This window comes from Erpetoichthys calabaricus, chromosome 10 (genome assembly GCF_900747795.2).
Source record: "Erpetoichthys calabaricus chromosome 10, fErpCal1.3, whole genome shotgun sequence".
NCBI classification, from domain to species: domain Eukaryota; kingdom Metazoa; phylum Chordata; class Cladistia; order Polypteriformes; family Polypteridae; genus Erpetoichthys; species Erpetoichthys calabaricus.
The window spans coordinates 6,453,393-6,475,289 of NC_041403.2; the positions used below are offsets into that span (position 1 = coordinate 6,453,393).

At 42.7% G+C, this 21,897-nt stretch overlaps 1 protein-coding gene across 1 annotated transcript in view; it reads right to left on the reverse strand.

Moving 5' to 3' along the window:
- LOC114658753 (cytochrome P450 2J4-like) overlaps positions 1-21,531 on the reverse strand; it is a 63,896-nt gene extending 42,365 nt beyond the window's left edge. Inside the window, exon 1 of the mRNA XM_028810798.2 lies at positions 21,286-21,531. Within this exon, the coding sequence (XP_028666631.1) occupies positions 21,286-21,477 (192 nt within the window). The 5' untranslated portion in view covers positions 21,478-21,531. The remainder of the gene's footprint in view (positions 1-21,285) is intronic.
- Between the last annotated feature and the right edge of the window lie 366 nt (positions 21,532-21,897).

A 21,897-nucleotide genomic window follows, 5' to 3' on the forward strand; every position in this document is an offset into this window, starting at 1 on the left:
GTCACACTCTTGACTTGGTCATTTCAACCTGTGCCCCAATCAGGAATCTACAGGTATTTGATCTTGGTATTTCAGACCACAAAGTTGTGTCATTGGAGCTGCCCTTTTTCTCCTCCCGTATCAAACCAAAACGACAGATCTATTTCAGAAATCTGAAGAATATCAATGTGGATGCCTTGGCCTTGGACCTTACATTTCTCTCCTCTGACTTTATCAGCTCCCTCTCTGTTGCTGACCTCGTGGATTTTTACAACCAGTCCCTGAGCAGTCTCCTGGACTTCCACGCCCCTTTAACATCTAGGTCCGTCTCATTCTCGTGCTCAGCACCTTGGTATACCTGCGAGCTGCGAAAAATGAAGGCAGCTGGGCGTGTCCTTGAGCGGCGGCTCAAGGCCTCTGGGTTGACTGTCTATAAACAGGCTTACAGAGAACACATGAGGGCGTATGCAGAAGCTCTGAAGGTTGCACGGTCCAAGTTTTATTCCACCATCATCAGAAATGGCTCCAGCAACCCTAAAAAACTTTTTTCAACCATAAATCATCTTCTCAAACCTCCTTTACCTGCCCATTCTGAGACCACTGATGACAGATGCAACATGTATATCAACTTTTTTAAACAAAAAGTTGATAATATCCGTTTACACCTCTCTACCAAGGATATCTTGCCCTTCCCAACTGTTGACTCATTGTCTGAGACCGTCCATCCTCTTTGCTCTTTCTCTGTTGCCACACGGGAAGAGGTGGAGGTTGTCATCAGGAAAATGAAACCGTCTACTAGTTCCCTGGACCCTTTCCCCTCACCCTTGCTGAGGGCCAACATTTCTGCCATCTCTCCACTTATCACCAGGATAATAAATCAGTCCGTCCTGGCTGGCCATATTCCTTCTGCACTAAAAACTGCTGTCATCAGACCTCTACTGAAAAAATCCACCTTGGATCCTGAAGTTCTCTCCAATTATAGGCCCATCTCCAATCTTCCATTTCTCTCCAAAGTTCTGGAAAAAATAGTTGCAGCACAACTTCACGATCATCTCAAACTGAACAATCTGTTTGAAAAGTTTCAGTCTGGTTTTCGCCCTGGCCATAGCACCGAAACAGCCCTGGTCAGGGTCACCAATGATCTTCTGATGACGGCAGATACTGGTTCACCTTCACTACTTATCCTCCTTGACCTGACAGCTGCTTTTGACACAATAGACCATAACATCCTTCTTCACCGCCTGCAATACACTATTGGACTCTCAGGAATTGTTCTAAATTGGTTTACATCATACCTGACTGGCAGAACTGAGCATGTCGCCCTTGGCAGCGCAAAGTCCCACACCCACAACGTCACCTGTGGTGTTCCACAGGGCTCTGTGCTGGGCCTTATCCTTTTTACTATCTACATGCTCCCCCTTGGAACTGTCATTGGCAGACATGGTTTATCGTTCCATTGCTATGCCGATGACACTCAGCTTTACCTCAGGACTACTCCCACCTCCTCTACTGCTCCTCTGCCAACATCTACATTGTCTACCTGCCTGGAGGAGATAGAGGCATGGATGAGGCTCAATTTTCTTCAGTTGAACAGATCCAAAACAGAAGCCATCTTAGTTGGTACATCACATCATCTTCGCTCTTCTACCATCACCAGTATTACTTTCTCTGGCCAAAATATTCCTCTTTCCACATCTGTTACTAATTTGGGTGTTAGAATGGACTCCCAACTTACCTTTGACACCCACATCAAATATCTCTGTAAGTCATCTTTTTTCCATCTCAAGAACATCGCCAAACTCCGCCCATTACTCACCCTGGCAGATGCAGAGAAACTCGTCCATGCCTTTGTCTCTTCCAGGCTGGATTACTGTAATGCACTCCTCATTGGGATTCCTGGCAAGAGTATCCAGAGACTCCAGTATATTCAGAACAGCGCTGCCAGGATCCTGATGAGGGTGCGAAAGTATGATCACATCACCCCAATCCTGAAAACCCTTCACTGGCTCCCTGTTTCATTCAGAATAGAGTATAAGGTCTCCCTTCTTACCCACCAGTGCATTTATGGACATGCCCCTCTTTATCTACAGGAACTCCTTACCCCTCATAACTCCTTACGTTCCCTCCGCTCTGTACACACTAACACTCTTCAAGTCCCCAGAACTAAGCTCAGCAGCATGGGTGACAGGGCGTTTTCATCGGTGGCGCCGAGACTGTGGAATGCCCTCCCTGATTACCTGAGAGCCCCACAGTCGACTGAGGCCTTTAAGCGAAACCTAAAAACTCATCTTTTTAGAAAGTCATTTTGTTAAAGTATTTTAAGTACTCTTCTGTTTTTTTTTTTTTTTTTATTTTTTATTTTATTATTCTATTTTTACTCTGTAGCACTTTGGGATTGCTGAAATATAAAGTGCAATATAAATAAAATTTATTATTATTATTACATATGCCAGGATTTCAACATGTCAGCCATGTGCAAGTGTCAGACTGAGGGTAGTCATTGCACAGGTCTTGTTTTCCCATTCCCATTGGACAATTCTAAGAAAAAACAGAACATGTAGTTGTGATGAGTTTGTTAACAACTTGTTATAGCCAAGTCAATAGTCTTGGTTGTGTAGTTGCCGGTCTGGGTAAAGGGGTCGGCCATTACAACTGACGATGGCATCTCAAAGAAAGGTTTGCAGAATGCTGGCGTGCAACTCTCTACGGCTCACCCAGTCTCTCTCAGTGAGTTGCTGCACTACTGTCATTCTATATGGATGGAAATGAAGGTCCTCATGCAGAATCCTCCTGAAAGACGTGTTGGAAATGCAGAAGGCAGAAGTGCGCTGAACGTCTAGGAGACTGCAAAATGGATGCCCTTACAGCTTGGATGTTTTCAGGCGTTCATACAGTCTGGAGATTTTCTGTTTAATGTTATACCCGTCTGTCTAAATTTAGCCACCCACTGAAGAATTATTTTCCGATTTGGGATGTCACCGTTAGAAGGAATGCTGAAGTGCATTCAGAAGGCGGGTTGTGCAGTGATGATGGATTTGACAGGGATCGCCTGTCAAAGGACCACCCACCCACCCCACTACCTCGCACAATGACTTTGAGAAATGGGGTACTTCATTTTGGCTCACCCTGGTATATTCCGAGGGATCCCCACACCTTTTTATACTTGGAAAGAACATTAAACACTTGTAATAAAAGATTTTTCTCCAAGTGCTATGGATTTTGTAGGGGTGTGGAAGTCAATTTATGATACTTTCACCCATGGCATCTGTTTTGTCTTGGTAGAGTAATATATTGCTCTACTTTCCGGCCTATTTCCCACTTACCTTTCCTGTCAAAAGTTCTTGAGCGTGTTGTAGCTTCCCAACTCACCAATTACCTAACCTCTAATAATTTGATGGAACCCTTTCAGTCTGGTTTCAGGGCGCGGCACAACTGTGAAACTGCTCTGCTACGGGTAACCAATGATTTGCTTATGGCAGCAGACTCTGGACAAACTAGCATATTAATTCTGTTAGACCTCAGTGCAGCATTTGACACTGTCAGACATGACATCCTACTGTCCAGAATGGAGAACATGCTGGGTATCTCTGGCACTGCCCTCCAGTGGTTCAAGTCCTATCTGACTGATAGGAAAGAGTTTGTTAGTCTTGGCAACAGCAGATCCAACTCCGTGCCAGTCACACAAGGAGTCCCTCAGGGCTCTGTCCTCGGTCCTCTGCTTTTCTGTATTTATATGCTTCCCCTTGGCCATATTATTCGTAGCTATGGACTGGGTTATCATTTTTATGCAGATGATACTCAGCTCTACTTCAATGTTAAAAGTGGAACTTCATCTGAACTTTCTCAGCTCACATCCTGCCTTAGTGAAATTAAAACCTGGATGGAGCAGAACTCTTTAAAATTAAATTGCAATAAAACTGAACTCCTGCAAATTGGGACTAAAATGCAACTTAACTCTTTTGGGGCTAATTTTTTTTTTTGTTTCTTTTCTCCCAGGGCTGAATATTTTTCCAAAAACTAACATTTTTTAAAAAAGAACACAAAGCAATTGTTTAACATATCAAATCAACAAAAAATATTTACTTTTGACAAATGTTACTGTCTTGCATGTTGTATGAGCCTGCATACTCTATGATTTCACATACATATCACATACATTTTACACAGCAAAGTCTGATCTCGCTCAAAGCAGCCAATTTCAGTCATTGCCACATTGCACTCCTTACAGTACGTGTTGCTTTGGTGCCTATTTTTCAATTGTCTGTTGCTGCACTTTCTCACATATATTGTTAGTGTGTACTGTAGAGAGACAAGTCACCCATTTGCCATCATGCCATGCCACTGCCACCAAGTTTTCTGCCTGCATGAAAACCGTATTGTCACCTCTTTTCATCTTCTGAAACTTTATGAACTTTATGTATGGCATTATAGCCTGGCTCACCCCATGGGATTTGCTTCTGTTTATTACAGAAGTGAATAAAACTTTGCAGCAGCACGTACCTAAGCCACCAGGGGACAAAACACGTTTGGACCAATGCTCCCTGAAGTTATATCACCAGTTCTGTCCCATCTCTATTTGTAATGCCACAGCGCGCTTCATCTCGTCTTTCGTTGTGGGTTTCCACTTTGAAAAACGAGAATGCGATGCAAACGCAGCCCGCGATTCAAAAAAAATCTCTGCCTACCTGTTTGTCTCGTCTGACAGTAGCTGAAAAGCAGCATCAGGAGAGAGCAGCATGAAGTACAGCAGCTGGTGATCTGTCGTGTCCAACAGCAAGCCATGCCGTCTTGTAAACTCCGGTAGCCAGATCGGCTCTCAACGGATCAATGTCTGTGTATTTATCCCATGTGAACCTTGCCGTAGATGCATCGGCTGCACGAAGGCACTCAACTGGCAGCAGATCCGCTGGCGCGGCATCGGCTGGTGTCTGATCAGCTGATGCCTGCTTCTAACTCTCTTGCTCGATCTCCTGATCACTGCCAATAAAGTCCGATTCTGAAAAATCAAGAGTCCGACTCCGCAATAATGCGCAAAACATCGTCTGCCGAGTGTTTTCTTTTCTGCACTTGCTTCGCTGCCTTTTCACATGTTGGTGCCATCTTGCCTTTGTTTACATTTCGCAACTCACGCACACGCAAGGTTTATTTGCCGAGTCAACGAGTCTAGCATTCCTCCAAGCACAGAGGGAATGCCTGTGACGTGATAGTGAGATTTGTCGCCATTAACAGCTGATTGTCGCCCCCTATCCCTGGATGTCAACTTTTGTCGACATTCGCCTTCAACCCCTCCTGTCGACAAAAGTCGACATCCGCCCTAAAAGAGTTAATAAAATGAGCTCCTTTCCAGTCCATCTTGGCAGTGATCTCATCAGACCTGCCTCTACTGTAAAAAATCTTGGTGTCATTTTTGATTCCTCCCTCACTTATTCCGCCCACATAAATCACATTAAGAAACTTTCTTACCTTCACCTCCGTCACATATCCCGTGTTCGCTCCTTCCTCTCCTTCTCTAATGCTGAGAAACTTGTCCATGCTTTTATCACATCCCGCATCGATTATTGTAATTCCCTACTGGCAGGTGCCCCTTCTAATGTTCTATCACAGCTCCAGCTTATTCAAAACTCAGCTGCAAGCGTCCTTACTCGAACCAGCAGCAGCGAGCACATCACAGCCATCCTGCTCCGTCTTCACTGGCTCCCTGTGTCCTACAGAATCGAATATAAAATCCTACTAATAACCTACAAAGCTTTAAATAACCTCGCACCAAACTACATCAGTGACCTTCTCCATCACTATGTGCCTGCCCGCCCACTAAGGTCCTCTGATTCTGGTAATCTTGTTGTGCCCCTCACTAATCTACACTCTATGGGTGACAGCAGGGCCTTCAGCTGTATAGCGCCCAGACTCTGGAATGACCTACCAAAATTAATCAGGTCAGCTGACTCCATGAATTCTTTTAAAAAACAACTCAAAACTCATCTGTTCAGGAAGGCTTTTAGCTCTACTTGACTTTATTACCCTTCTCTCAGTTTACTTCTCTGTCAAGATGCCAATGTAACCTGTATGTGTGTGTGTGCGAGACCATCAATTATGTTGTCTGTTTTTTTCAGAATTTACTGTCTTAATCTTCTTTATTTATTTATCTGGTTTGTACAATGCTATATACTGTATATTCTGCCGTTCTTTATTATATTCTGTAAGTGCCTTGAGCATGGGAAAGGCGCTATATAAATAAAATGTATTATTATTATTTATTATTATTGTATTATTAATAAGTACCCTTTGCCAGGATGCCTAATCTCACAGAATTACCACTGTTTATAAGGTATTATAGTATATAACTTATCCCCACCTTCCCTTCTATATGTATAGGCAATTAGGTGTAGTAAAAAGACAAGCAGGAATTACGTTACACATAAAATAATGTATTATTGGTAATAGTCATAAAAAATAACAATATGCAAAGTACATTTGAATATTGGCAACCATACAACCTGATTAAATGGTGATGTGTAGTTTCAGGCGGCACACAGACTTGTAGTTATTTAAAATGTCTCTAGTTAAAGCATCATTGGTACTCAGCTTTCTTCAGAACAGGCTGTATGCCTGTTCCAATATGGCTGCTAAGCTGTGGTCTCCATTGTGTTGTCTTCATTATCAGATGTTAGTAAGAGAGAGAGAATGTGGTTGAACAAGCAGATTTATAGATTCTCTGTCCAACCCCTAGAGCCAATAGGACATCATGGGACTTAAAAGCTTCTGATCCAAGCCAATTCCAAACAGCCATACTTCAGACCAATGGGGGAATACAACATCTTAAAACCTGCCACCTCCAAGAGCATATGTTAAAGTAACCTGGCTTCCTTACGGGGATTGATAGACTTTAGCAGAGAAACACTCGCCAAACTGGTTAAAAGCACACACCCCAAAACACTGTCGTAAAAGCGGTTAGGGCTGGCAAACACGAACGCCTCTCACCAAAGTAACACTAAATTACATTTGCTTTGCCTAAATTACAAATAAAGACATACAAAATATTTATCAAGTTATATGCAAAATCTCACATCACAACAGCATCTTTTTCATTCTTTCAAATTACAGCAAAGTAACTAATGTTAAGATTACACAAAAAATGCAATCAACCAACTTATCCTCTTTAATAAAATCCCTGTGTGCGTCCAGGTGTCCGTGTGTGTGTGTCTTCTGGTGAAGTGCGCATGCGCGGGGCACGGTGCGATGCGCGATATTACTGTCAGAGAAAGTTAGAGGCATTTTACGGAAATACAAACCAGTATTACTGCGAGAGAAAATTAAAGGTACACAATACAGTGACTCATATTACAGCCACATACAAGCCAGTATTACATCAGAGGAGATTAAAGGCATATTACCGACACGCACGCCTGTATTACCGCCAGAGAAAATTAAAGGTATATTATGGACGTACAAGCCAGCGGACGTACAAGACAGTATTACTGTCACAGAAAATTAAAGACACACAATACACGGCGGCAGCCCACGAAGAACGGTCAGCTCAGCAAGTAAACATCAACAAAAGAAAGGCTGAAAGAAAGAAAAATACGACCAACAAAAAGAATGAGGTCAAAGTCCCTTGCCATTTAATATAGACTGTTTCTACTAATGTTTATGCACTACTGTTCTAGCGCCCGTTATTGTAACAGGCTAAATGACTAGTGTGGTAATAAAAGAAAATGCCACACATTTAACCAACCTTTTGTGTTCTGTGCATTTATTAAGTCAAACCTGTTGCAATTTTCAGTCATGTATTGAAAAAAGGTGAAGTTGGATTATGACTCAAGAAAAATACTCATCCTCACCAAAAATAAAAGTGCAGTGTAGGGCCATTAAGCCGCGGTGATTGGGGTCCAAACTGCTTAACCGCGGCTTAGGTGGTCCGCGGCTTGATAATGCATTTATGGGCTTTTATGCGAGTTTCGCCGTTTCGCATTCTTTCGATGACATCCAGCTTTTGCTGAACATCATACGAAGCGTGTTTACGTTTATTACTCATGGCATAAAAATTTTTAAAGCAAATATGATGTGCTCGCTATAGATTCAGAAACTGAAGTGATTTACGTTGGGTTTGTGACTCATATTTATACAATTTCAAGTTTTATCAGATTATCGAATTAAAAATAATACTTTAAATACCAGTTGATTTTTTGCGGATTTACCGCGGATTAACTTTGTAGCATTGTAAGGTGTGAATCGGTTACAATGGCGGCCTCCATAACGCTGACACTCAGCGTGGATAAAACAGATTAATATTTGAATTTCATTGTAAGTTATTTTATTCTTTATTGATAAATAAAAGACTAATCTTCTATAAATACCTCTTTGAAGTTATAAGCCAGCATTTAAATATTTAATCCGCGATAGTGCATAGCATGTCAATCACGGACATTCGAAATGCCAAAATGACAGCTTTCAACACCTGTCTCGAGTGTTTGAGAGCCCATGTTTAGGTCCGTACGATCCATAGTGTCAAAAAATTGGGATCCAAGCTTTTTGCGCGGCTTTAGCGAATTCGCGGATTACTGGCCTGCGGCTTAATGGCCCTACACTGTATGTAGTTTAAGTTTAATGAATGGGACTCAATTAGTTTAACTCTACACAAAGAAATTCACTTCAATTCCCTAATGTTCTCCTGATAGAATGTTTTATTTTTAATGGCAGGTCGTGCGGTGTGGTGGTTAAGGCTTTGGACTTCCAACAGACAGAAGAGTGCATCGCAATCAAGTGAACTGCACTGGGACTTAAGCCAAACAAAAAGCTGGGCAGGAAAGAAGATACACAGGGCATGAGGACTTTCTCCTTCAGACGCCCCGATGGCTAGCTAATAAGTAAACACTCTGAAAATATTTACACTGCCTGCTATCAGATTCAGCTATTTGCCCATGGCCAAGAGGAGACATATTCCAGCAAAAATGATTTTGATTAGTGTTTGTATGGCACTAAAATTTACTCGACAGCAACCAAACCACACGTTACTGTATGTTTAAATACCCCAGACGAAATTTCATTGGTTTACTCCTGGACAGATCCTGTAGGTAATAATAGGCTGTCAATATTTTTTTAAACAGTCGTGGCCAAAAGTTTTGAGTGTGACACAAATATTAATTTTCACAATGTTTGCTGCTTCAGTGTTTTTAGATCTTTTTGTCTGAGGTTTCTCTGATATACTGAAGTAGAATTACAAGCAGTTCAGAAGTTTCAAAGGCTTTTATTGACAATTACGTAAAGTTTATGCAAAGAGTCCATATCTGCAGTGTTGGCCCTTCTTTCTTTTTCAAAACCTCTGCAATTCACCCAGGCAGGCTGGCAATCAACCTCTGGGCCAAATCCTGATTGATGGCAGCTGCCCATTCCTGCATAATCAATGCTTGGAGTTCTTCTTTCAGCAGGATAGATTTACCTGATTTACATAAAATAATTTCTCAACTGAGACCCTCTACCTGCGCCCTTGACCCGATACCAACAAGTTTTTTCAAAGAAGTATTGGGCGTGCTAATTGATAGTATTCTTGACATAGTAAACTCATCATTAGATACGGGGGTCTTACCAGACTGTCTTAAGACTGCTGTAGTTAAACCCCTACTCAAGAAAAATAATCTCGACCCCTCTGCTTTTGAAAATTTTAGACCCATCTCTAACCTGCCTTTCTCAAGTAAAATTCTAGAGAAGGCAGTCATTATGCAGCTAAATGAGCACCTTAATAAACCTGCAATTCTTGATAAATTTCAGTCAGGTTTTAGAACAAATCACAGCACAGAAACTACACTCGTTAAAGTAGTCAATGACTTGTGGGTCAATGCAGACAGAGGCCATCTATCTGTTCTCATCCTCTTAGATCTGAGTGCCACATTTGACACCACTGATCATAATATTCTTAGAAATCACCTTAGTCAATGGGTGGGCCTCTCTGGCAGTGTCTTAAATTGGTTTGAATCCTACCTGGCAGGTAGAAAATTCTTTGTTAGTTGTGGTAATTATACTTCAAAGACATATGATGTCCTATATGGTGGTCCACAAGGCTCTATCCTGGGTCCGCTGCTCTTTTTTCGATCTCCTTCTGTTAGGTCAGATTATCTTGGGGCATAACGTGAGCTACCACAGCTATGCTGATGACATACAGAATTTCCCACTGGGATTAATAAAGTATCTATCTATCTATCTATCTATCTATCTATCTATCTATCTATCTATCTATCTATCTATCTATCTATCTATCTATCTATCTATCTATCTATCTATCTATCTATCTATCTATCTATCTATCTATCTATCTATCTATCTATCTACAGCTGTATTTACCAATAGCACCTGATGACCCCTGTGGTCGAAGGTTCGAAACAACAGCAGACAAACACAAATTCAAACAAACAACTTCTTTTATTATTTCTTGATCTTTCTTAGTGAGCAGAGACCCGCTGCAGAATGCTGACAGTTTGTCACTGACAGCATCCACGTCACAGGAGGCCCTTTGCGGTTTTCCAAACCGGCTTTTATTTCCTCTTAAGCACGTACACATAGTTATCTCATTTTTGCACCTTTACAAGTAGCCTTCCCTTAGAAGTGGAATGAACTTCTGCTTTTGCTAACTAGGACAGGGTGCGGTCCCTAAAAGCTGATCCACCCTTTATTTATTTCTTTTATTAATCTTATGGCTATTTTATATATTTAGGCTCTAATGCTTAATATCCTTAACTTTCCTTCATCACAATCTCAATGCATTTCATATAATTTAACACACAGAACTCTTATACTTGCAAATACAATACACATATACATTTTCTTATATATATTTTTATACACTCAAATACACACAGATAGTAATCACCAAGGCGTTTTCTTTAGACTTGTTTACCCAAATATTCATTGCACTAAGGCGTAGTCCCCAAATCTTCTTCCCCTCCCTTGGACTGGGTTAAAAGCCCTCAGCCCAAGATTATTTGTTCAACTTTTATTTAATACATTGATTCAGATTTTTATTATTCCACACCCCAACTCACTTGATTCACTAACACAATGTCTTACTTGTGTTTCTAAATGGATGAGTAGTAATTTTCTCAAGCTAAATAAATAGAAAACAGAAATTTTAGTGATTGGCAATAATGGATATAATGAGGTTATTAGAAATAAACTGGATGCATTAGGATTAAAAGTCAAGATGGAGGTAAAGAATTTAGGGTAACTATTGACTCTGACCTGAATTTTAAATCACATATTAATCAGATCACTAGGACAGCATTTTTTCACTTAAGAAACATAACATAAGTTAGACCTCTTATAACATTGAAAAATGCTGAGAAATTAGTTCACGCTTTTGTTTTCAGTCGGCTAGATTACTGTAACACACTCCTCTCAGGAATACCCAAAAAAGACATAAATCGCTTGTAACGAGTGCAGAATGCAGCTGCTAGAATCCTAACTTGGAAAAGAAAAATCTGAGCACATTTCTCCAGTTTTGATGTCGCTACACTGGTTACCTGCGTCATTCAGGATTGACTTTAAAATTCTGCTTATGGTTTACAAAGCCTTCAATAATCTCGCTCCATCTTATATATCGGAATGTCTGACATCTTATATTCCAAATCGTAACCTCAGATCCTCAAATGAGTGTCTGCTTAGAATTCCAAGAGCTAAACTTAAAAGAAGTGGTGAGGCGGACGGCCTTCTGCTGTTATGCACCTAAAATATGGAAGAGCCTACCAATAGGAATTCAACAGGCTGATACGGTGGAGCGCTTTAAAAAACTGCTGAAAACACATTACTTTAACATGGCCTTCTCATAACTTCATTTCAGTTTAATCCTGATGCTCTGTATATTCAATTAATTATCATAACTATTCATGGAAGCTCTAAAATCCGTACTAACCCCTACTCTCTCTTCTGTTTTTTTTTTTTCTCGGTTTTCTGTGGTGGCGACCTATGCCACCACCACTTAATCAAAGCACCGTGATGTTCCTACATTGATGGATTAAAAGTCAGACGTCTACATGACTATTATCATCAAGTCCTTCTATGAAAACCCTAAATACAAAGAGGACTGATCATTTATGTTAGGTAGAATACCCAGAGGGGGCTGAGTGGTCTCATGGTCTGGAACCCCCTCAGATTTTATTTTTTTCTCCAGCCGTCTGGACTTTTTTTTTTTGTTTTTTCTGTCCTCCCTGGCCATCGGACCTTAATTTTATTCTATGTTAATTAGTGTTGTCTTATTTTAATTCTTACTTTGTCTTTTTTTCTCTTTTCTTCATCATGTAAAGCCCTTTGAGCTATATTATTTGTATGAAAATGTGCTATAGAAATAAATGTTGTTGCTGTTGTTGGAGTTTGTCAGAATTGGTGGGTTTGTTTTTGTCCACCTGCCTCTTCAGTTCTCAGTGGGGAGTTTCATGGCCATGGATCCAAAGTTTCGATGTTTTGTTCCCGAGCTACTTAGTTCTCACTTTTACCTTATTGCCCGGTGCTCTATCATGTTGGTCACCAAACTGTTCTTGGATGGTTGGCAGAAGTTGCTGTCTGCACTGCCTTGGCTGACATGAATGGTCTCAGGATGCTTTACTGTTGGCGTGACACAGGGCTGATGGTAGCGCCGCTCACCTTTTCTTTTTTCCAGATGACAAAAACAATCGGAAAGGGGATTCATCAGAGAAAATGACTTTCCCCAAGCAGTCCTCAGCAGTCCAATCCCAGAATATCAGTCTGTCCCTGATGTTTTTCCATGGCTTCTTTGCTGCCCATCTTCACACACACCAAGCCATCCTCCAAAAGACTTCGCCTCACTCACACCTGCCTGCTGCCACTCCTGAGCAAGCTCTGCCCTGGAGGTGCCCACAGCTGAATCAACTTTAGGAGAAGTTCCTGGAGCTTACTGGACTTTCTTGGGCACCCTGAAGTCTTCTTCACCGCTCTATTCTAACTCATTCAGCATGACAAAGTGACCTTTTCCTCATCGACACTCTCACTCTTAACGAGAAGATCACTGAAATGACGTCAGCAGGTCCTTTGGTGGCAGGGCTGACATGAAGTGGTTTTTTGGGATGAAGTTCATTTTCATGGCAAAGAGGGACTTTACAATTAATTGCAATTCATCTGATCACTCGTCAGAACATTCTGGAGTCAATGCAAATTGCCACAATAAAAACTTTGTAAAAATTCATATTTGTGTCATTCCCAAAACTTTTGGAATGAGAGACCATGCAAGACTTTAAAAACAAACAAGATTTTTAAAATCAATGCGACGCCTCACCGGTAGCCAGTGAAGAGAGAGGCTAACATTTTTTCTTGACCCCATTAAGAATCTCGCTGCAGGGTTTTGAACCCGCTGAAAGCGCGACAGAGCAGATTTGGGCAGTTCCACATATTACAAATTACAATAATCTAGGTGAGATGTAATAAAGGCATGAATGACTGTTTCCAAGTCCTTCTGTGAAAGACAGGATTTCAGTTTAGAAATTTGCCTCAGTTTGGTAAAACTGGGCTTTGCTACCCACGGAGATTTGTTTTTCAAAACTTTAGTGACAACTTGAAGATGACACCTGGGTTTTTTGACATCATTATGAATCACTGCTGCCAAGGAGCCTGACTGAGTGCCCGTTTCAACTGCAGATGTGGTAGGACCAAACAAGAATGATCTCTGGTTTTATTTCGTGTAACTGTAAGAAATTTTGTGCCATCCAATTAGGGTTAGGGTTAGGGTTGTTTCATATCCTCAAAGCATTTCAACAGATGAAGTGATGTCAGGACTGTTTGAGATACAACTGTGTATCACCAGCATAACAATGAGATGTGACATCATGTTTGTAAAAGATGGCCCTCAATTGGAGCAGACAAAGGGAAAATAGAAGTGGAGCCAAGATCAGTGGCGTGCGTTTGGCTGAGGAGGCGACGGACCTGGGAATCCATATCTGGGGGTTGCATCCAATTCAAAGAGTTTTTTGAAAATAATTTTAATTTAATATGAACAAATTTAAATTAGTAGAGCTCATTCTCAGTGAAGAACTATGACTTCTAAGTGCTACAAATTCTCACACCGGGCCTGACCAGGCCCCGCACACGCAAAAAGAGACCTTCTCTTGAAAACATTATGAAAACTCTGTTTACAGTCTTATAAAAATGTTTGTGACCCCCTCTCAGCCTACATAATAATTGACTCTCCTTTCAACAAAAAAGATAACAGTGGTGTGTCTTTAATTTCCTAGGAACATCTGAGTACTGCGGTGTTTTCCGAACAAAGATTTTTAGTGACGCAGTATTTAGTTATATGAAATTAAATCAAACGTGAAAAACTGGCTGTGCACAAATGTGGGTCCCCTTGTCATTGTGCTGATTTGAATGCCTGTCACTGCTCAATGCTGATCGGTTGATGAGCTCATTAAGCCTTGAACTTCATAGACAGGTGTGTCCAATCATGAGATATAAAGGGATTTAAGGTGGTCAATTACAAGTTGGGCTTCCTTCCCTTTGACTCCTCTGAAGAGTGACAGCATGGGATCTCAAAGCAACTCTCCAAAGATCTGAAAACAAAGATTGTTGAGTCTCCTGGTTTAGGGGAAGGCTACAAAAAGCTATCTCAGAAGTTTAAACTGTCAGTTTCTGTAACTGTAAGGAATGGAATCAGGAAATGGAAGGCCACAGGCACAGTTGCTGTTAAACCCAGCAGGTCTGGCAGGCCAAGAAAAATACAGGAGCGGCATATGAGCAGGATTGTGAGAATGGTTACAGACAACCCATTGATCACCTCCAAAGACCTGCAAGAACATCTCGCTGCAGATGGTGTATCTGTACATCATTCTACAATTCAGCACAATTTGCACAAAGAACATCTGTATGGCAGGGTGATGGGAAAGAAGCCCTTTCTGCACTCACGCCACAAACAGAGTCGCTTGTTGTATGCCAATGCTCATTTAGACAAGCTAGATTCATTTTGGAATAAAGTGCTTTGGACTGATGAGACAAAAATGGAGTTATTTGGTCAGAACAAAAAGCACGTTGCATGGCAGAAGAAGAACACAGCATTCCAAGAAAAACACCTGCTACCTACGGTCAAATTTGGTGGAGGTTCCATCATGCTGTGGGGCTGTGTGGCCAGTTCAGGGACTGAGGCCCTTGTTAAAGTCGAGTGTCGGATGAATTCAACCCAATATCAACAAATTCTTCAGGATAATGTCAAGCATCAGTCACAAAGTTGAAGTTACGCAGGGGTTGGATATTCCAACAAGACAATGACCCAAAACACAGTTGGAAATCTACAAAGGCATTCATGCAGAAGGAGAAGTACAATGTTCTGGAATGGCCGTCACAGTCCCCTGACTTGAATATCATCGAAAATCTATGGGATGATTTGAAGAAGGCTGTCCATCAAATTGAACTAAACTGGCGAGATTTTGTATGAAGAATGGTGAACAATACCTCCATCCAGAATCCAGACACTCATCAAAGGCTATAGGAGGACAGCATCTAGAGGCTGTTAGATTTACAAAAGGGGGCTCAACTAAGTATTGATGTCATATCTCTGTTGGGGTGCCCACTTTTATACACCTGTCTCATTTTGTTATGATGCATATTGCATATTTTCTGTTAATCCAATAAACTTAATGTCACTGCTGAAATACTACTGTGTCCATAAGGCATGTCAGATATTAAAAGGAAGTTGCTACTTTGAAAGCTCAGCCAATGAGAAACAAAAATCCAAAGAATTAAGAGGGGCCCCAAACTTTTTAATATGACTATTTCACATGGGACAGGTATAAAAGAAAATGTAATTGCTTGCAAGCTACTAAGGGTTAAAAGCTGAGAAAGCTGTTCTGCTATAACGGCAGGTTAGTTATTCCTACAGGTGTCTGTCATAAGACAGACCTCGGACATCTTCCTTCTTTAGGAACGCGTCTGTGAGACACTGGAAAGATGACCTTTCCTTCTTCAAGGGCTCTATCTGACCCGTACACAAAACAGAAACAGTTGGCCGATTTACGCAATACAAGATGAAATGCTTAGGTAAACGATATTATGCTTTGTGAGACGTAAGTGGAACGAGGAGGGAAGAAAAAATAAAAAGGCAACTGAAAAGGTAAATCTGCGATCTTCTGCCTTGCAGTGCGTGAATCCATGTACTCGTCTGTGACTGAATAAAAGCGGATTGAATGAACTATTCCTGTCTTCCTCGGGGGTTACTTCCAAGAGTGGCATTTACGGGGATGTCAGTTTCTTTATAAGCAGGGTTGATGGGATTAACCGTATATTATAGGATGTCAAGTGTATTATGGTTTAGAATAAGGAAGTAAACGGAACGTGCAACAAGCCAACCTCTCTTTAATGGAATAAAAGCAGAATATTTAACAGAAACATATTTGTAATGTGGGCAGCACAGTGGCACAGAGCCTTGCAGTAAGGACACCTGGTGGAGTTTGCATGTTCTCCCCGTGTCTGCGTGGGTTTCCTCCCACAGTCCAAAGACATGCAGGTTAAGACATTGCCCCTAGGACAGCGTTTCTCAACCTTTAAGTATTTGCAACCCGAGTTTTCATAACAGTTTAAATCGCCACCCCCCTAAGGTTTTTTTTTTTTAAAAGAGCCCACTAATAACAATGTGTTCTTTTTTAATTAATGATATATCATAGATGCATATTTTATTATACCCCGTGACCCTGTGTTCGGATTCAGCAGGTTGGAAAATGGATGGATGGATGGATGTATATTTTATTATACCTACTTAACTTTTATCGACATTTATCTAACTCTATATTTATTTTTCTAGTATCACAATGTAGTTTAAGTTAATTTGTTTTGGTTTCATTAGATGTATTTTTCATATTTTCGATTCTTGTTTTCTTTTTTTCACATCTTCACACTCCCTTTTTGTTACTTCACGCCCCCCTATGGGGGCCCGCTCCACAGTTTGAGAACCACTGCCCTAGTGTGTGTGTGTGTGTGCCCTGCAGTGAGCTGGCACCCTGCTCTGGGTTTGTTCCTGCCTTGTGCCCTGTGATGGCTGGGATTGGCCCCCCGTGACCCTGTGTTAGGATATAGCAAGTTGGTTAATAACTGACTGACTGACTGACTGACTGACATTTGTAATGTAGGCTTTAATTGTGTTTACACTAAAGTTCTTTTATAATCCCATATTCTTTTTCTTCTTTTTGCTATCTTTGTACAGGTGGTGTTGCATGTGAAAGGAGGAAATTGTAGATAAAAAGTGTGTGGAAAAAAAAATTATAATGTTATCAGTATTATTATTGCTATTGTTGCATATTCTTTGGTCTAATAAAAATATCAAGACTTTCCTTAAGCGTGTTGTGGTCAAGTTTAATTTTTGCTTATATGAGTGCTTATCAATTAATGAACTGCCAACAACAATATTTAAAATTAACATAGAATGTAAAGGCATATAGCGGCTGAAGGGTGGGCTTCTGTCGGCAATTGACCACTGATCTGGCCGTTAAGAGCCCACTTTGTGGCCTGCTGGACGTTTGCTATCAGGGTAAATAAAAGTTGTTTCCGGGACGTTCACATGGATTGTTCATTAGAGATCCAAATTCAGTTTCTCTGTAGCACCACTTTTGTTCCTAACTGTCTGCCGTCTTTATTTTTGGAGTTCGGGGTTCAGACTCATCTTTGCCATGTAGAGGTGCGGCTGATCTGAAGTCATACTGAACAAGTCGCCCACAAACGGCACCCAAAAAGGACCCGGTGGGAAGTTTTTGCCATCCCTGTGCTTCAGATAATCCGACACAAGCAACAGCACCACGATGAAGATGATGGCACTCCGGGTGTCCAACTGCTCCCACAGCAACAAGACCGACATTGCGGACTGAAATGCGCTCCGCTCGGCTGTCAGGCTGCCTTTAACTTGAAGAGGACGGACTTTGTGCAGCAGACCTAGAGTGTGACGTCATGTTAATTAGGGGCCCAGTAGTAGGTGGGGTGGAGAAGACCGTGGGGCTCCTGACAGGGCGGAACATCTGATAGCAGTCCTCGGAAAGCGCGACATCCGGGCTCTGTCTGCTCGGGCAAATCCTGACCGCTAACGAGATTACAAGTACCCGATCTGCGCGGCGTCCTGTCCAGGGTTTCACACACGCTACTGGATGTAAGACAATGTCATGAAGCAGCGCGTATGTCAGATAGCGGGGAAATAAGTGAAGTCGAGTTATCCGTTACAAGGTCAATAAGCCAGTGTCGCGAGTGTCGCGGGCACAAAGCCACAGTTTGTTTATTCGCCGCAGTGCGACGCTCCAGACACCTGCGTTTCTCCAGTCTGATCGGTCAATGCATAATACCGAAGACGAATCGTAAAACAAGGAGGAGGAGGAGGTTGCGAGCATGTGCACCCACCACACGACGAACCACCTCAATTGGGATCCGAGGCTGGTGCCACTTCAGCAGCACACTGAAGATTGTGAGTTTTTTTTTTTTTTTACGGGAGTGCCAATCCTGCCACCAACCTCTGAGTGTTTCCTGCAAGTTGGAGGACCTGCAGAACAAGCAGCATTGCTAAAGCCCCTTAAAAGGCAGCTTCACGACTGTTGGTGGTCTGCTCGGCCCCGAATAGTAATTGGAGCAGATGTAACTGCTGATACGGCACAGCCCAAAGTCAGCCCTGCAAAAAGATTTTGAATTACATTGCACTTTACATGAGTGAAGTACGTTTAAAATTGCGTTATTTGTTTACTCAAGTGTCCTTTATTAAAACGATTAGACTTAGGCTTGAAAACATAAAAATAGGAAGAAATCAGAAATAACCTTCAAAATACAAGATCTAGGGCGGCACGGTGGCGCAGTGGGTAGCGCTGCTGCCTCGCAGTTGCGAGACCTGGGGACCTGGGTTCGCTTCCCAGGTCCTCCCTGCGTGGAGTTTGCATGTTCTCCCCGTGTCTGCGTGGGTTTCCTCCGGATGCTCCGGTTTCCTCCCACAGTCCAAAGACATGCAGGTTAGGTGGATTGGCGATTCTAAATTGGCCCTAGTGTGTGTTTGGTGTGTGGGTGGGTGTCCTGCGGTGGATTGGCACCCTTCCCGGGATTGGTTCCTGCCTTGTGCCCTGTGTTGGCTGGGATTGGCTCCAGCAGATCCCCGTGACCCTGTGTTTGGATTCAGCGGGTTGAAGAAATTGGATGGATGGAATACCGGATCTAAAAAAGGGCACAGGTCCGAAGAGGACCAGCAGCGGGAGGTGACTCGGTCTCTAAAAGGCGCCTCTGGCGGAGAATGAATGCAGAGACTGTAGCATCGGTTTCTTTACAAGCAGGATTGATGGGGTTAACCGTACATTATAGGATGTCAAGTGTATTATGGTTTAGAATAAGGAAGTAAACGGAACTGTGACGGTGCGGGTTCGCCCATGCAGGGGGCGGTGTAATAGTGGAAAGTGTTTTTATTAAAATCAACAAAACAAGTGTCCAAATAAATAAAGTGCAGTGCTTTCAAAATATCTTAAATAAATAATCCATAAAATCAGAAGTGTAATTGTGAAGGTTAAAAAAACACTAGAAAAAAAAAACAATCCTTTAAAACGAGGTTAAAACAATGCTGAAAGCAGACCCTTTAAAATCCAAAGCCCGGTGTCTTCCTTTATTTAGCGGCTCCTCTGCTTCTCCCATACGGGCTTCTCAACAGGGGAGTCGCCCTTAATTCCTGCCGCTGACCTTACTACTGTCCTGTTGCCTTCCGTTCCCTGGTTCCGTACGGCTACCTTACCGGACCGAGACTTGGGTTCCTCAATGGCCAGGTCACTCACTCTGAGGCTCATCTTCCCAAGACTCCACGACTCCCGCTGCCATCGCGGCCTTACGTGGCCAGCCGTCCTTCATCCCCGGTCACTCCAGCTCCTTGTTCGCTGAGCTGGAGCGACCGCTTCCTTCTGCCCCATGAGTGTCAGCCAAACACCACTGCTAGGGCTCACTGTTCAGCTGCCTGCGAGCACACGCTCGCTCACACCGGTTCTCTCTCCATACTGCTTCCTGCAAACTCCGTCTCTGTTTTCATTCTCTTTCTTTTTCTTTTTCTTCTTCTTCTTTTTTTTTTTTTTTTTTGACCCCCACTAGCCACCTCGCGCTACTCTTTATAACGGAGACGTGATTCACCTGTGGGAAACAGAGGCTCCCGGGAACAATTACGGATGCGGACCTTTTCTCACCTGTGCACTTAGATGAGAAATGCCCACATCACAAATTCCCCAGGACCCGCTTCAGCCACACAACCACGCCCCCTTGCCAAGCCACAAGTGTGGCGATTATTTATTTAATACTGGCCTTCCTGATGGGAGCTGTGGACCCGCAACACCACAGGAACATGCAACAAGCCAACCTCTCTTTAGTGGAATAAAAGCAGAATATTTAACAGAAACACATTTGTAATGTGGGCAGCACAGTGGCGCAGTGCCACCCAGTAAGGAGACCTGGGTGGAGTTTGCATGTTCTCCCTGTGTCTGCTTGGGTTTCCTCCCACAGTCCAAAGACATGCAGGTTAAGACATTGCCCCTAGGGTGTGTGTGTGTGTGTGTGTGTGGGTGTGTGTGTGTGTGTGTGCTCTGCAGTGGACTGGCACCCTGCTCTGGGTTTGTTCCTGCCTTGTGCCCTGTGATGGCTGGGATTGGCCCCCCGTGACCCTGTGTTAGGATATAGTGGGTTGGTTAATAACTGACTGACTGACTGACTGACTGACTGACATTTGTAATGTAGGCTTTAATTGTGTTTACACTAAAGTTCTTTTATAATCCCATATTCTTTTTCTTCTTTTTGCTATCTTTGTACAGGTGGTGTTGCATGTGAAAGGAGGAAATTGTAGATAAAAAGTGTGTGGAAAAAATTATAATGTTATCAGTATTATTATTGGTATTGTTGCATATTCTTTGGTCTAATAAAAATATCAAGACTCTCCTTAAGCGTGTTGTGGTCAAGTTTAATTTTTGCTTATATGAGTGCTGGTAAATTAATGAACTGCCAACAACAATATTTAAAATTAACATAAAATGTAAAGGCATATAGCAGCTGAAGGGTGGGCTTCTGTCGGCAAGTGCTCTCCTGCCACCCGACTAGCGGGCCGCCACTAAGCCACTCAAAACCCGCGATGTGTAAAATTCCAGCGGACCGAGACCACTGATCTGGCCGTTAAGAGCCCACTTTGTGGCCTGCTGGACGTTTGCTATCAGGGTAAATAAAAGTTGTTTCCGGGACGTTCACATAGATAGTTCATTAGAGATCAAGATTCAGTTTCTCTGTAGCACCACTTTTGTTCCTAACTGTCTGCCGTCTTTATTTTTGGAGTTCGGGGTTCAGACTCACCTTTACCATGTAGAGGTGCGGCTGATCTGAAGTCATACTGAACAAGTCGCCCACAAACGGCACCCAAAAAGGACCCGGTGGGAAGTTTTTGCCATCCCTGTGCTTCAGATAATCCGACACAAGCAACAGCAAAACGATGAAGATGATGGCACTCCGGGTGTCCAACTGATCCCATAGCCACAAGACCGACATTGCGGACTGAAATGCGCTCCGCTCGGCTGTCTGGCTGCCTTTAACTTGAAGAGGACGGTCGTTGTGCAGCAGACCTAGAGTGTGACGTCATGTTAATTAGGGGCCCAGTAGTAGGTGGGGTGGAGAAGACCGTGGGGCTCCTAAAAGGGCGGAACATCTGACAGCAGTCCTCGGAAAGCGCGACATCCGGGCTCTGTCTGCTCGGGCACATTCTGACCGCTAACGAGATTACAAGTACCCGATCTGCGCGGCGTCCCGTCCAGGGCTTCACACGCGCTACTGGATGTAAGACAATGTCATGAAGCAGCGCGTATGTCAGAGAGCGGGCAAATAAGTGAAGTCGAGTTATTCGTGGCGGCACGGTGGCGCAGTGGGTAGCGCTGCTGCCTCACAGTCGGGTGATCTGGGGACCTGGGTTCG